The sequence below is a fragment of the Schistocerca serialis genome, chromosome 7 (assembly GCF_023864345.2).
Source record: "Schistocerca serialis cubense isolate TAMUIC-IGC-003099 chromosome 7, iqSchSeri2.2, whole genome shotgun sequence".
Classification (NCBI taxonomy): domain Eukaryota; kingdom Metazoa; phylum Arthropoda; class Insecta; order Orthoptera; family Acrididae; genus Schistocerca; species Schistocerca serialis.
This window is the reverse complement of record NC_064644.1, coordinates 425,921,208-425,934,407: the sequence shown is the minus strand read 5'-3', so window position 1 is coordinate 425,934,407 and position 13,200 is coordinate 425,921,208. Positions and strand designations below refer to the sequence as shown.

The following is a 13,200-nucleotide window of genomic DNA, read 5'->3' as shown; positions in this document are numbered from 1 at the left end:
ATTTAATTATCATTTCATTTCTAGCAAAGCTGCATGGTCATCTACAGTAACTGTTCTTTCGGGAACAGATACTACCGTCACACATAGTACTGATGTTCATTTCATATTCTGAGCATACACTTGATTTTAAGGACCGAAAGTTGAATATTTGCTTTTTTGGTCTATGTTGCACTATGAAATTAACTGTAGGTGAGAGACTTGATCTTTTCCAAATGTCTGCAAATCACAATTTATTTGTAATCTCTCACCACTTGGAAACGGGGACGAACGACATGTTTACGATGATGATGATGTTTTGTTTGTGGGGTGGTCAACTAAGCTGTCATCAGCGCCCTTACAATGTCCCAATCTGTACACAGTCCAGTTTTAGCCACGTTCACAAATGATGATGATGATGAAATGATGGAGACAACACAAACACGCAGTCCCCGGGCAGAGAAAATTCCCAACCCGGCCGGGAATTGAACCCGAGACCCCGTGATCCAGAGCAGAATATATTTGAGGTATGGTTTATGTCATGTTAACAGATACTTCCCACTTCACGTTGGGTCAATGTTCAGCTTGGTGAGCCTCTTGGGGAGTACGTTACATAATCTCCTTGCAGTGCTTCTGTTGCCCCAAACAAACTGCAATTTGTCTGATTCTCAGGCTCGTAGGTGTCTTTCATTAAATATATGGGTCTTGTGGTCTCATGTATTCGGACATATTGTTACCGCCCCTGCGAATACGATGCTATCCTGCAACGTACCCCTATATCAAACGGACATATCCGGAGAATCACCAGGAAACCAGCTACAGGTGTAGTGTGAAGTCACCGATGAGCCTCAAAGAGTCATCTCCGCTGTATTCGTCACAGTATTGTTCTGCAGGACTCCAGTCGAAGACAATGCACCAAGATGCTGGGAGTAAAACAGAACTCTATTTTTAATAATAAATAAACATGCTCATATTGCTGTCCATAGCAGTGTTTACGTCGCTGTTATATCGTTAAATGTTTAAGTCTTAGATGTAGAATACAGATAAATTATTTTACTGTACGAAACAAATTAATTTTAATATTAAAATAAGTGAGTATGTGAGTGCTCCAATTGATGGTTGTGAGATGTGATATATGTTTGCAGAAAACCTGAGCAAGAAGTTCGGGCCTCAAGTGACAGACCTGTGGGAGAGCTTCGGGTCGGATTTCACGTACCCGGGTAACCTGCCGGCCTACGTGGAGGAATACTTCGAGGAGAACGACGGCGGTCGAACTGTCGCAGCCGACCACGGCGCCGCGGACTTCGTGCGCTGTGTGCCCCTGCCAGGTAGGCCGCCGAGCGACGCAATGTACCGCTATGCACGCCGCGCGGCAGGAATGAACAGACCGCGAGTAAAGGGTTCGTTCACACCTGTAGAACATCCAGTATGCAGCAGGTGCATGAAGCCGTACGAAGAAATGAGTGCCGCATGCAACGGTGCATAGTCACTCTTGCCTCTTTCTTTGGCGTAGTGGCCATCGTGCTCAAGCACAGGAGTTTCCCCATTCCCGACGTGGAGACACGTGCAACAGTCGTGCATCTGCCAGAAGTTCTTTTCGTTTGTTTCTACGTCTCACTGTTGTTAATTTCGCAGATAACAAAGACAGAATTAAACGAAATTACTGTCTATGATTCCTCACAAAAGAAGAACCACCTGGAAACAACAAATGCAAACCTGAACGAAAAAAAGCCTTATATAGTATTTCTGACGGTTCCTTTTCGAGGCACTTTGATTTACAAATAGTTTGCACCGAGGAGAGCAAATAAAAGGGCACTGAGCTCGTACTTACAGTAGAAATACCTGCTTCCACTGTTGCTATCAAGGTACCTAAATATGCGGGAAATTCCATCTCAATTCAAAATCTCACGTGACACGATCACTCTTCTCTGCAGTTGGAGAATGAATTCCTTCGATTCAAAATCTCACGCTACGTAACCACGCTTCTCTGCAGTTTGGAGTCTGAATACTGCAGGGAATAGTGGTTTAGAGCACACTCGCCTTTTGGAACGATATAGATGGTACAGGACTCGAACTAGTCGATCATATGACTATCCATCATTGAGTAAGTCATGGCAGTGAAGGTTTGTGTATGTGCCAATCGGCTGCATGGAATCAGCACAATAAAATGAGTCGACGTGAAAGCTTGACAGAATCGCAGAACGGAGCCGCCGTGTTTGGCGTACACATGACCACACCGTGAATGAAGGTGCTCGATTTGTAAATATAGCAGCGCGAAATCTCTATTGTGCCACAAGGAATGGAGTACCACTCGCAATAATGTGACAAGGCAAAGAGAACAGTGGGCGTTAGAAGATTCTCGATCGAGTGTCATGCAGTGACAGTGACAATCGATTTCACAACAAAGAGGAACTGCTGTCAGCGAATGCAGTGCCATCTGAACAAGTTTCCGAGCTAACATTGCGAAGAAAATTTGGTGAATGAGCCAAACATCACAAGAACTGGACAAGGGCCGAAGGAGTACGTGTAGTCTGGCACGCGAAGTCGTGATATCGCTCAATTTTTTAATGATACGAGGTGTTAAATGCGCTGACGGCTCAAAGAGGAATAAAATTCGCAATGTATGGAGAGTGTCGTTCAGGCCGTAGATAATTCTGAGATGCTCTCAGGGTATCTTTTTGGATTATGACTTGGATCCACTCAGGTAACCTTGATCATGAACCAGGATGTTTATTTCAACTTCTTCGCCCAAATGAGGCCATTTTCTAGGCTATAGTTGGTGTTTCACGGCATTAACCAGTCTCTAAGACGTTATCCTGCTCCAACAGGTCCATTCCTGCCGTGCCAGGACCTGTTCGACTGGTGGACGCTGCGCTGCGGCGTGTGGGTGGTCTTCCTTCTGGCCATGCTGGGTAACGGTACAGTCGTCTTCGTGCTCGTCTTCTCGAGGAGCAAGTTGGACGTGCCGCGCTTCCTCGTCTGCAACCTTGCCGCCGCCGACTTCTTCATGGGCATTTATCTCGGTAAGTCCCGTCATCTTCACAGAAACGTAATTCTTTTTTTAACGACGAACTCTTGCAGACGTTTGCTCTTACAAGTTTATACTGTTCTATATTCCATTGATGGTGAGACTGTTAGAGGAAAGCTCGTTCATTTGAGAAAAAAAGAGCCACTATTAGGCTCTCAAGACATACGACGAAAATAAATAACTTAAATAACTTGGGGTGAAGCCAGACAGTGAAGACTGTTATGCCACGAACAATGTTGTGCAGTGCAAGCCTAGACAGGACTACGAAAACTTCCACACTTGCAGCGGATGTAAAGGTACCACAAAGCTGACCGCTTTTAACCTATTACCTTCGTGACCCTGCTCATTCAGCGATATTTTTAAAAATTCCAGAGTTATATGCAGGAGCCAAGAAAGTACAGTACAATTCTTTTTAGATGGTTTCCACTCACAAAAGTTAGTGCCACAAGCGATGCATCACGATCGTTTTGTGTGTATCTCGCACCCCTTGTAAAGGCAACTTAGTTGCCCGATCACCACCATGTTCCTCATTCCAAAAGCAGTGTCGACATCATATCAACGCTGTTAACAATACAACAGTCTTGACTGAACATATTAGAAGCATGTTAGCACAGATTTACTTACGCAGTTTCTATTGTATTACTAAGATGCTGAATTGCGCCACTCAGTTAATGAATTCTGAATTCTCTGGCTTCAAAGACGCTCGTAGTTGCCGAAGCAAATTACACTTACTGATGTCTACCTAATGGGCATAAGTAAACACATTTTGTCTTGAAATTGTTCCATTGGTCCGTGTTTAGGTAAAATCAGCAATATTGGATTGTGGGCCGCCTTGATGCAAAATACTTTTGCTCTTATTTATTTTATTTTCTCTGCCAAACTAATTTCAGCGACAATATCGCCGTCATCTGCGTTTTTTTGTTCTTATTTAATTTAAGTGACAGCATGGTTTTTACGTTTGTTAGCGTTATTTCCGGCATATTTTCTGTGTTTTGTTGCCGTTTCTTCTGCATGTAGCACGTCATCTACAAGTTCGTTGGTCGGTTTGCAATTGCTTTTAAACACATAAAAACATAACTTTTGTACCTTGGTCGCAGTTCATAACATTACGCCATGACTTGTGTTGACGTCCACATGCACCATCCAGCGCGTGTCAGTTGTCCTGGCAGGGGACCGTTGGCAAACTTCTGCCTAGCGTGAGAGCACGGTGCAGGGCGTACGTGCCATCCGTGGTGATCACATAAGCTATTGTGAACCATGCCCCACTCTTGCATTGTCCAGGGAACCGTCAAAAATCGCGATGACTTCACGTTAATTACTGTCTTTGAATAGAAATATCATTTCTGTTCGTCTCGTCATTTATTTCTTTCAGTTACCGTCTGTAGTATACCGTAGTAGTTCTTGACGTGTATGACCCAAGTTCCACCGAGCTATGCCACTTGGCGGTGACACATCTTGCGAAATTTAAATTCGTCCTTAAGTTTTGCACACCATTGTATACTGTGTTGATTTTTTGCTCAAAATAAGAATCGGACGCATGACAAACATACGGTTTCTCTCCGGGAAAATAATGAAAACAGTCTCAAGTTTGCAATTTTGCATAAATGTGACGCGCTACAACGAAGAACAAAGGATAATCGAAGAAGCCCACTCGAAAGACCCCGTAGCCATCTGTAGATTAAGTTTTCACAAGCTCTGACAGAGTTCCAAGTAGGACCTCCAGTGTTCATAGACCTCGTGAGAGTGTCATGCACTCAATATGGGCATAGTACATTTTTCTTCATTGTGTAGCAAACGTAACTTAAGACGGCCATGTATTCTCGTGGCTGCAACCTTTCTAGCATCTGGTGGAGGCACTAGCCCCCAACAACGACAAAGTTACAACCAATCTCGTGAGAGCTGATAATCGATAGATTGCTAAACGAATTCATAGTCTTTGTCAATACAAGTGAGTGAGTTGTCTTAAATTCCTCGTGTGCCTACAGTTGTTGAGGAGTTGGCAGACCCATTGTTGATGGATTTCTCGCGTTTCCACATCACGCAGCAACGAATGCGGACAGCATGTAGGTTGACTGCCTTAGCAGACTGTCAATGGTCCTGAGTCTCAAGTATCATATCTCCTACACTCAGTCAGACATCATGGTCGAGATGGATGAGATGGATACGTGAGCGTTCAATAAGTTCCAATGACCCTTCGACATGATATCTGCAACATGTCAGTTTGTTAACTAGCAAAATTTATCGTCAGTTGTGATAATGGTGAGTTGCTGCATCTCATCTCTACCAAAAGTTCCCTGGGGATGGACATGTCAACAGGAAATGGGTTGGCAGGAGGGGGAGGGGGGGGGAGAGGACGAGGTGATCATGGCATATGCTTGTGATCTGCCAAATGGAATGCCTTTGTAGCTGTACCATCATTTATGCAGGGAGTGAACTGTCAGGTGTCTTGTACTTCGCAGGGTTCCTAGCAGTCGTAAATAAGTCGAAATTCGATGACCGAGGTTTATAATCTCGTAGTTTATGACTATGAGCTGTCTTATGTCCAGGGTGTGAAATACCACGTTTTGTTCGTCACAGGAATGGTGGCAGTGGGGTATTTGTCAAAATATTTTTACGTTTACTGCTTTTCTAACAGTGGTGAATGTGTCGACTAGGATGAGTGGCAGAGGTTGGCCACCTTGTCACAAAAGACTTGGTTTGTCTGTAGAATGACATGCCGCACATTTTTGTGTACCACAGGGTTCCTGGCGGTGGTGGACGCGTCGACGCTGGGCGAGTTCCGGCGCTTCGCCATCCCGTGGCAGATGTCGGCCGGCTGCCAGCTGGCGGGCTTCCTGGGCGTGCTGTCGGCCGAGCTGAGCGTCTACACGCTGGCCGTCATCACGCTGGAGCGCAACTACGCCATCACGCACGCCATGCACCTCAACAAGCGCCTCTCGCTGCGCCACGCAGCCTACATCATGCTCTGCGGCTGGATCTTCTCTCTCATGATGGCCGTGCTTCCACTCTTTGGTGAGGCTTCCACCCTGTTCTGCAACCACTGTGGACGAGTCCTGGGGAGGGGTTTTAATGAATGTGTTTTACCTATGAGTTTGAAATGTTAGTTAAGTAACTGATTATTGTTTATCATTTTACATAAGTACTGCACTGTTGAAGTGTTGGTGCCCATATCTACATAACCATTGTAAATTGCAAAACCTTATAAATTATAAATTGCAGCAATCAGTCGTCCTTGTTTGGATTTTACTACGCAGATTCAGATTTCGGCTAGTAGCTAGCCATTCTCAATGCACTATTTTCTATTATCAATGCATGTAGTTTCCTGTTTTTTTGGGTGTCAGTCACAGTTCTCAATATTTAAAGCACTGTGACTGACGGCCGAAAAACAGGGACTTACATGCACTGGGAATAGAAAATAGTGCATTGAAAATGGCTAGCTACTAGCCCAAATCTGGATTTGCGTAATAAAATCTGAACAAGGATGACTGATTGCTGCAATCTATAATTTATGTCACATAACAGTCGCTGAGTGCACCCACTTTCTGAATGGAAAGTAACCTGATGAAATTGTAAAACCATTGTGTCTATGTATTTGTCTGTTTGAACATGATAATCTCCAAAACAGCTAGGCAAATTATCGTAAGATTTTCACAGGTAACTTGAGCGTAGCTTCAGACAACATGTAGGCTTGATTTAATCAAAATCTAATCATGGAAATAAAATATATCGTAATTTATAATTTTATCTAGAATCGTCTGCTCTGCTTAGTAGTTTGGATGTTTAATCGTCACACCAAAGAAACAATAGTATCAAAGCAGGCTACACCAATGAACCAATAGAAGATACCGTAATTTTTTTTTTGTTAGTGAAAGATGTATTATAGAAAGTTGAAATCAGGGACAGAAATAAGCGCCACAATCTTATCTTTAAGAATACAAATTAACAGTGAAGATATTTCATTACGAAATATGGATTTACTGATATCGCTTTGAGTGTTAAAATCTTAACGACATTGCTTAGCTTCTCTTGATAGGTTTCACTTACATTATTTGCTAAGAAAAATGAATTTATTAAGTCTGCATTGTAATTTGAGTGCCTATTCATTACATTTTGATTTAATTTTTGCTTACAAAAAACTCCTGGAAAGAGTCAAGTCTTTCTGAATGCGCCAGAACGTCTGAAAGACTGGACTATGTGGCCTCAACAATCTAATTGAGAGTGTTTGGTGAGAGTTCCTGCAGCTCGAGAACATCAGGCTTTAACTCACTCTATTGAAAATTGTTCTAAAATCGAGGCGGAATGTCTGATCGATAGCTTCATGCATTTACCCTCCTCCTCAGAACCCTTCACTCACAGAGACTTAAAATCACATCTCTCCAATGTAACATCATGGAAGTGGAATTTTGAGGTGAAGTGGAGTGCGTAAGCGATTTTTACACCCCTAATTGCATCCGCCCCTGGTACCTGAGTGGTCAGTGCGACAGAATGTCTCTCCTAAGGCCCCGGGTTCGATTCCCGGCTGGGTTGGAGATTTTCTCCGCTCGGGGACTCGGTGTTATGTTGTCCTAATCATCATCATCTCATCCCCATCGAAGCGCAAGTCACCGAAGTGGCGTTAAATCGAAAGACTTCCTCCCGGCGAACGGTCTACCCGACGGGAGGCCCTAATCACACGACATTTACATTTACCCCAAATCGCGCTTGCTGCTATCAATTTACCATTTCACTTTAGATGCGTACAATTTGTGGTGAGCATGTGTTTATGCCATGACCATAAACTAAGCACGTGGCCTGATGCTGTGTGTTGGTGGCATGTCAGTTGCTGCCGGCCGCAGTGACCGAGCGGTTCTAGGCGCTTCAGTACGGAACCGCGCTGCTGCTACGCTCACAGGTTCGAATCCTCCCTCGGGAATGGATGTGTGTGATGTCCTTAGTTAGGTTTAAGTAGTTCTAAGTTCTAGGGACTGATGACCTCAGATGTTAGTCCCATAGTGCTCAGAGCCATTCGTCGGTTGCTTTTCGTACAGCCAACCTTACGTGGCTCTCTCGCGTGTTACTGAATCAAACAAGCTCTTCGTTGATGTCCCCAGTCATACTGTTTCGGACATGGGACAGCTGTAAGTAAACACTCAGTCAATGCCGGGTCTGTCATCTAATAGAGGATATGGACGACCAATTTTTGTTTTGTGAGTCTTTAATTACAGAGCCCAGTATTCCAGTACCAGGTCAAATGCTAATTTCTTGCTAGTTAAATGAAGTTAGATTTAATTGCAACAAGTTGTAAAGGAAATAAGAAACTCTTTGGTGTGGAAAAGGGGGAGGGGAATAGGGAGATGCAGCATAGAACTGAAGAATTTCAAATGGCTCTGAGCACTATGGGACTTAACAACTGTGGTCCCCTAGAACTTAGTTCTACTTAAACCTAACTAACCTAAGGACATTACACACATCCATGCCCGAGGCAGGATTCGATTTGCGACCGTAGCAGTCGCGCGGTTCCAGAACTGAGAGCTTAGAGCCGCTCGGCCACCGCGGCCGGCCTGAAGAATTTGTTCTGTCGTATTTTGCCGGATGTAACAGTCTAAAGGGCAGGAGATTACAGCTGTGTTGAACAGTGCACTTGGCAGTGGCATCTTGTGGAATAGAGACATCTACATATGACGACCCAGACAAGATTCATTTCTTCACTTTAAAGATTGCATCTAACAAGCAAAGAGTTACCTAGAATGAATTTTTCGCTCAGCAGTGAAATGTGGTTAGTTTAGGAACTTCCTACTAGACTAAAACTGTATTCCAGGCCGAGACTAGTATCAGGAACTTTGCCTTCCACAGACAATTTCCTTACGGACTAAGCTATCCATACACTATCAACGACCCTTCCTCATGAGTTCACTGCTGCAACTTCTTCTCTCCTACCTTCCAAACTTCACGTAAGTTCTCCACTGTGTCTACCTTCTGTGAATTCCTGGTCGCAGGCGACATGGTGGGGGTAATTAGTGGTTTCAGGATAGCTCTTACGTAAGTGCACTCGCCCGAGAAAGGCAATGTTCCTAGTCTGAGTCCCCGTCCAGCACGTAGTTTCAACCTGCGAAGAAGTTTCGGGGAACTACCTAAACAGTAAATATTAAAACGCGACTAGCAATAATACTACATTTAGACAGATTATAACAAATAAAATTTTGAGCGACGCTCTAAATCTGACCCGAATTTCTTGCCTACTGCAGTCGCCTTAGCTAGTTACGCCAAACGAGTACACCATGACTGACTGAAAAAATCGATCTCGATAAAAAAAAAAAAAAAATCCCTACGACAGGGAAAACCACTGGCCACCTGTGTAAACCTTTCTCCATTGGTAACATTTCTCCATCCCGCATAGATGAACCTCTGACTGTAGTGTTCTGAATAACAAGAAGGAAAACTCGAAATCTGAGTCGGGTCTGGAGGCCTATCGTCTAAGGCAACTGCCTACCATAAACGGGGATTCTGCCTGGAGTAAGCAGAGGATCCGAGTCTGATTCTCTTTCTACAACATTCTTTCATGTATCATGACAACAATAACTGCATATCGTAGCATTTCTTTCACTTCATCCTCATTAATCTCATTGCAGCAAATGTAATGACAGTGGAATACTACACGTATTTGCTGAGCATACTGCTCTGCTTGAATGTGTTCAAGATAAAAGACAATTCACTACTTTCAGTTTCTGAACTCTCACTGGGAGTACACTATTGCCAGTAATGTCCAAAACAGTGGCCGATATAATACATCAATATTGTTTCTCGACTCGCCGCGCGTGTTTATCCGAGCAGTCTAAGGCGCTGCAGTCATGGACTGTGCGGCTAGGGCCAGCGGAGGTTCGAGTCCTCCCTAGGGCATGGGTGTGTGTGTTTGTCCTTAGGATAATTTAGGTTAAGTAGTGTGTAAGCTTAGGGACTGAGGACCCTAGCAGTTAAGTCTCATAAGTTTTCACACACATTTGAACATTTTGAACATTGTTTCTCGACTGCATTTATACAGGGCGAACATTAATAAAAGCGTCAAACTGCAGGGATTGATTCCTGACTGGAAATGGAGGGAAAAAGGTCCTATGAACATGTGTCCGGAAATTGGCAGTGTGAATGCAACGACAACAAATCAAGCCGGAACATAGTACAGAGCTACACAGCATCCACGTCGCTACAATTGTTCAATGTGGCCTCTACGGATGCAATGCGGCGTTCACACGTCGCATGATGAATTGCCGCACTCTTTTGTACTTTCCAGGCTCACACAGAACAGCATCACAGGCGTCGTGAACACACTGCTGAAGGGTCTGCACATCAATAAACGGTTCAGCACACAACTACTTTCAAATGCCCCCAGAGGTAAAAATCCAGGTAGTTTAAATCCAGTGATCTAGCAGGCCATGCTACAATGCCGCTACTTGCTGCCTAACGTCCAGGAAAGATGTTTTGAGGTTTCGGTGAATTGTGATGTGGACGTGGAGTGGTGCCGTGTCATGCAGAACCCACATAATCTACTGTATTGTTAAAGGAACATTCTCAAGCAGCCGAGGAGGAATATTCCGCAGGAAGTCCAGGTATGTATCTCGTCTAGGCGTTGTGCAATAATAACCGGTCCAAGTATGTGGTCGCAAAGAATCCTGCCCACATACTGATGTTGAACCGATGCTCATGAGATGCCTGAACCATTCACTGAGGATTGTATATAGCCCGCAGGTAACGATTATGCAGATTGATGATGCCAGTTCTGGTAAAGGTTGCAACGTCGGTAAAGAGGACTGATGACAGAAATCGGATAATTGTGATGGTCTGGTGTAAACAAACAACGACAAAATCCTTCTCGTAGAGGGAAACGCGCTGCTGATAATTCTTGCACTCGTTGCAGGAGATATGGATAGTAGCGGTTGCCATGCAGGATACACATAATCGTACTTTGGCTCACACCATGTCGGCGGGGCACTTGCGTGGAGCTTGTACCGGGGTTCATCTCAATGTTCTGTAGGACCCGATCGTCCAAATCTGGTGTAAGCACAGTCCACCGCCTCCCTGCACGTTCGTCTGTCTGAAAGGACCCATTATCACGCAAACGCCCAAAAAAGGCTTGAAATATTGCATGATGTGCTTGGTGTCTCTGAGGTACTTGTTTGGCTGTAGCTGTGCTCTCTGATGACCGTTTCCATCTGCGTGGCCGTACAAAAACACCTTCTCAGCTTGTTCCTGACATGAATACCTTCTCGGCTTCTTCTTGACACGAATATCGGTAGATTCTGCTGCTTACCGTACGCTGCGTCAATCACACAGTCTACAACGCACTAGGAACACACAGCAAGTGGTCAGAGGAACTTTCATTCGTTTACGTCATCAACCATGGCAATGATGCATTTCAGGCACATATGTTCATAGGGTCGCTTTTCTTCCATTTCCAGTGAGGAATCCGTGTCTGATGATTGTAGGTGTTATTAATGTTTACCTTGCGTGTATGACGGATAGCCATAAAAATTTAATTATCATCTCAAAAACCTAAAATTGTTCCATTTATTCAATTGGGTTTGCAGGTAAATGACTGCAGTACTGCTACACTTTGAAATCTTAATTCCGTAGTACTCTGTTAGAGGAGGTAAACAAAACGGTTGAGCCAATTACCATTGTCAATGTGTATGGGACTACAGTGATGTATCTGTCACAGACAAAAAATTAATTACGTTCTTTTTAACTTGAATTGAAACTTGAATTACCGCTCGTAGGCTTGTTTCTATTAGTCGAGACATTCTCGATCACAAGTGATTTGATCTTCAATTAATGATCTGCAAAAATGCTGAGATGTGTCCACCATGTTGCACTCCAAATTTCAAATTGTCTTGGCCACACTGTTTAATGTCTGGAACTGCCTTACGCATTTCGATTTTACATCATTTTCAAACGCATATACAAAAGCATTCATATTTAAAAGTATTCCATGTACTAAACATATGGGTACATAGAACATATCCGCCTGTTATTAGGAGAGACAAGTACAAAACTTCGCATATGAAGGCTGTTATGTAAATATATATTTGAAAATAATGTACAATTTAAACGCGTAAGGCAGTTCCAATAATGAACAATGTGGCTAAGACAATTTAAAATTATTCAATCTCTAGTATTTCTGATTTGGATGCACTCGGACGAAAATTATTGAAGTGTCACTAGAATTCTTCCGTGTTTCCTTTTTTAAATGTAGTCATTTTATGAGTGGTCCGTTTTCTAGTAACCTTTGTACCTATGTTTAGCAGTTGCGTGACTGTTGTTTAATAACATTTCGGGTGGAATGATGCAGCTTACTCAATTTACTTATGATTCCTGCCACTTAGCAAGCCTGGAGAAGAGTCAGTACCCATCCCAGCTGATATGGAGGACGAAGGAGTTAGCATCTATGTGAGACCACCGCTTGTTTCCTAATATTTGACTATTCCATGTTTGTATTACGGTAAGAAATGTTAACTGTTCAACTAGTAGATGCTGTCTTCTGGGTAAATAATTCTCAGCACTGGAAGCATCTCCATTTATGATAAAAATAAGATGAGCGATCTTGAGATGCTATCTTCAACGTCACCATTGGATCTCACCCAGCATTTTTCTTTTACGAAATGCAGTGAAGTTTTCCTTTCAACATTCAAGCTCCCTCGCCTTCCATGTCTAAATCAGGAATGATTAGGCATTCAGCTTCCAGGCAAGCACTCCCAACCAGTGTTGGCCATGTCGCCTTGTTCATCATGACGTCTAACATCGCATTTTTCAGATTGTTTTGTTGCCAATGTGTGCGTCTCATCTAACAAGGCTTTTTTCTCATGTACGAGGCGTGTTTTTTAAGAAAGAATCGTTTTGAAATTTAAAAAAAAGACTTTCTAAGATAACTCTATAATTTTATTCTTACATGAAAGCCTGTACCTTAATCTACGCACTGACGCCATTACAGTCTGATTCTTCCTTGTTTACGTTGTGTACTGAGTGTTTAAGATACCACCAATAATCGTAAGTCCCGCCGACTGTGAAGTACGGGCTGTTATAAGATTTCTTATTGCTAAAGGCCTAAAAGCGATCGATATTCATCGTGACATCTGTGCACTTTACGGAGAAAACATTATGAGTGATGGAATGGTGAAAAGTGGGTGAGAGGATTTAAAGATGGCCGCACAAATGTGCATGATGAACAA

The 13,200-nt window shown here is 43.3% G+C and overlaps 1 protein-coding gene across 1 annotated transcript in view; it reads left to right on the top strand.

Annotated features, from left to right (window-relative positions):
- LOC126413133 (lutropin-choriogonadotropic hormone receptor-like) overlaps window positions 1-13,200 on the top strand; it is a gene marked incomplete at its 3' end in the record, with an annotated part of 673,520 nt that overhangs the window by 622,847 nt on the left and 37,473 nt on the right. The window contains exons 14-16 of the mRNA XM_050083025.1: window positions 1,122-1,304; window positions 2,805-2,999; window positions 5,744-6,016. Of these exons, the coding sequence (XP_049938982.1) occupies window positions 1,122-1,304; window positions 2,805-2,999; window positions 5,744-6,016 (651 nt within the window). The remainder of the gene's footprint in view (window positions 1-1,121; window positions 1,305-2,804; window positions 3,000-5,743; window positions 6,017-13,200) is intronic.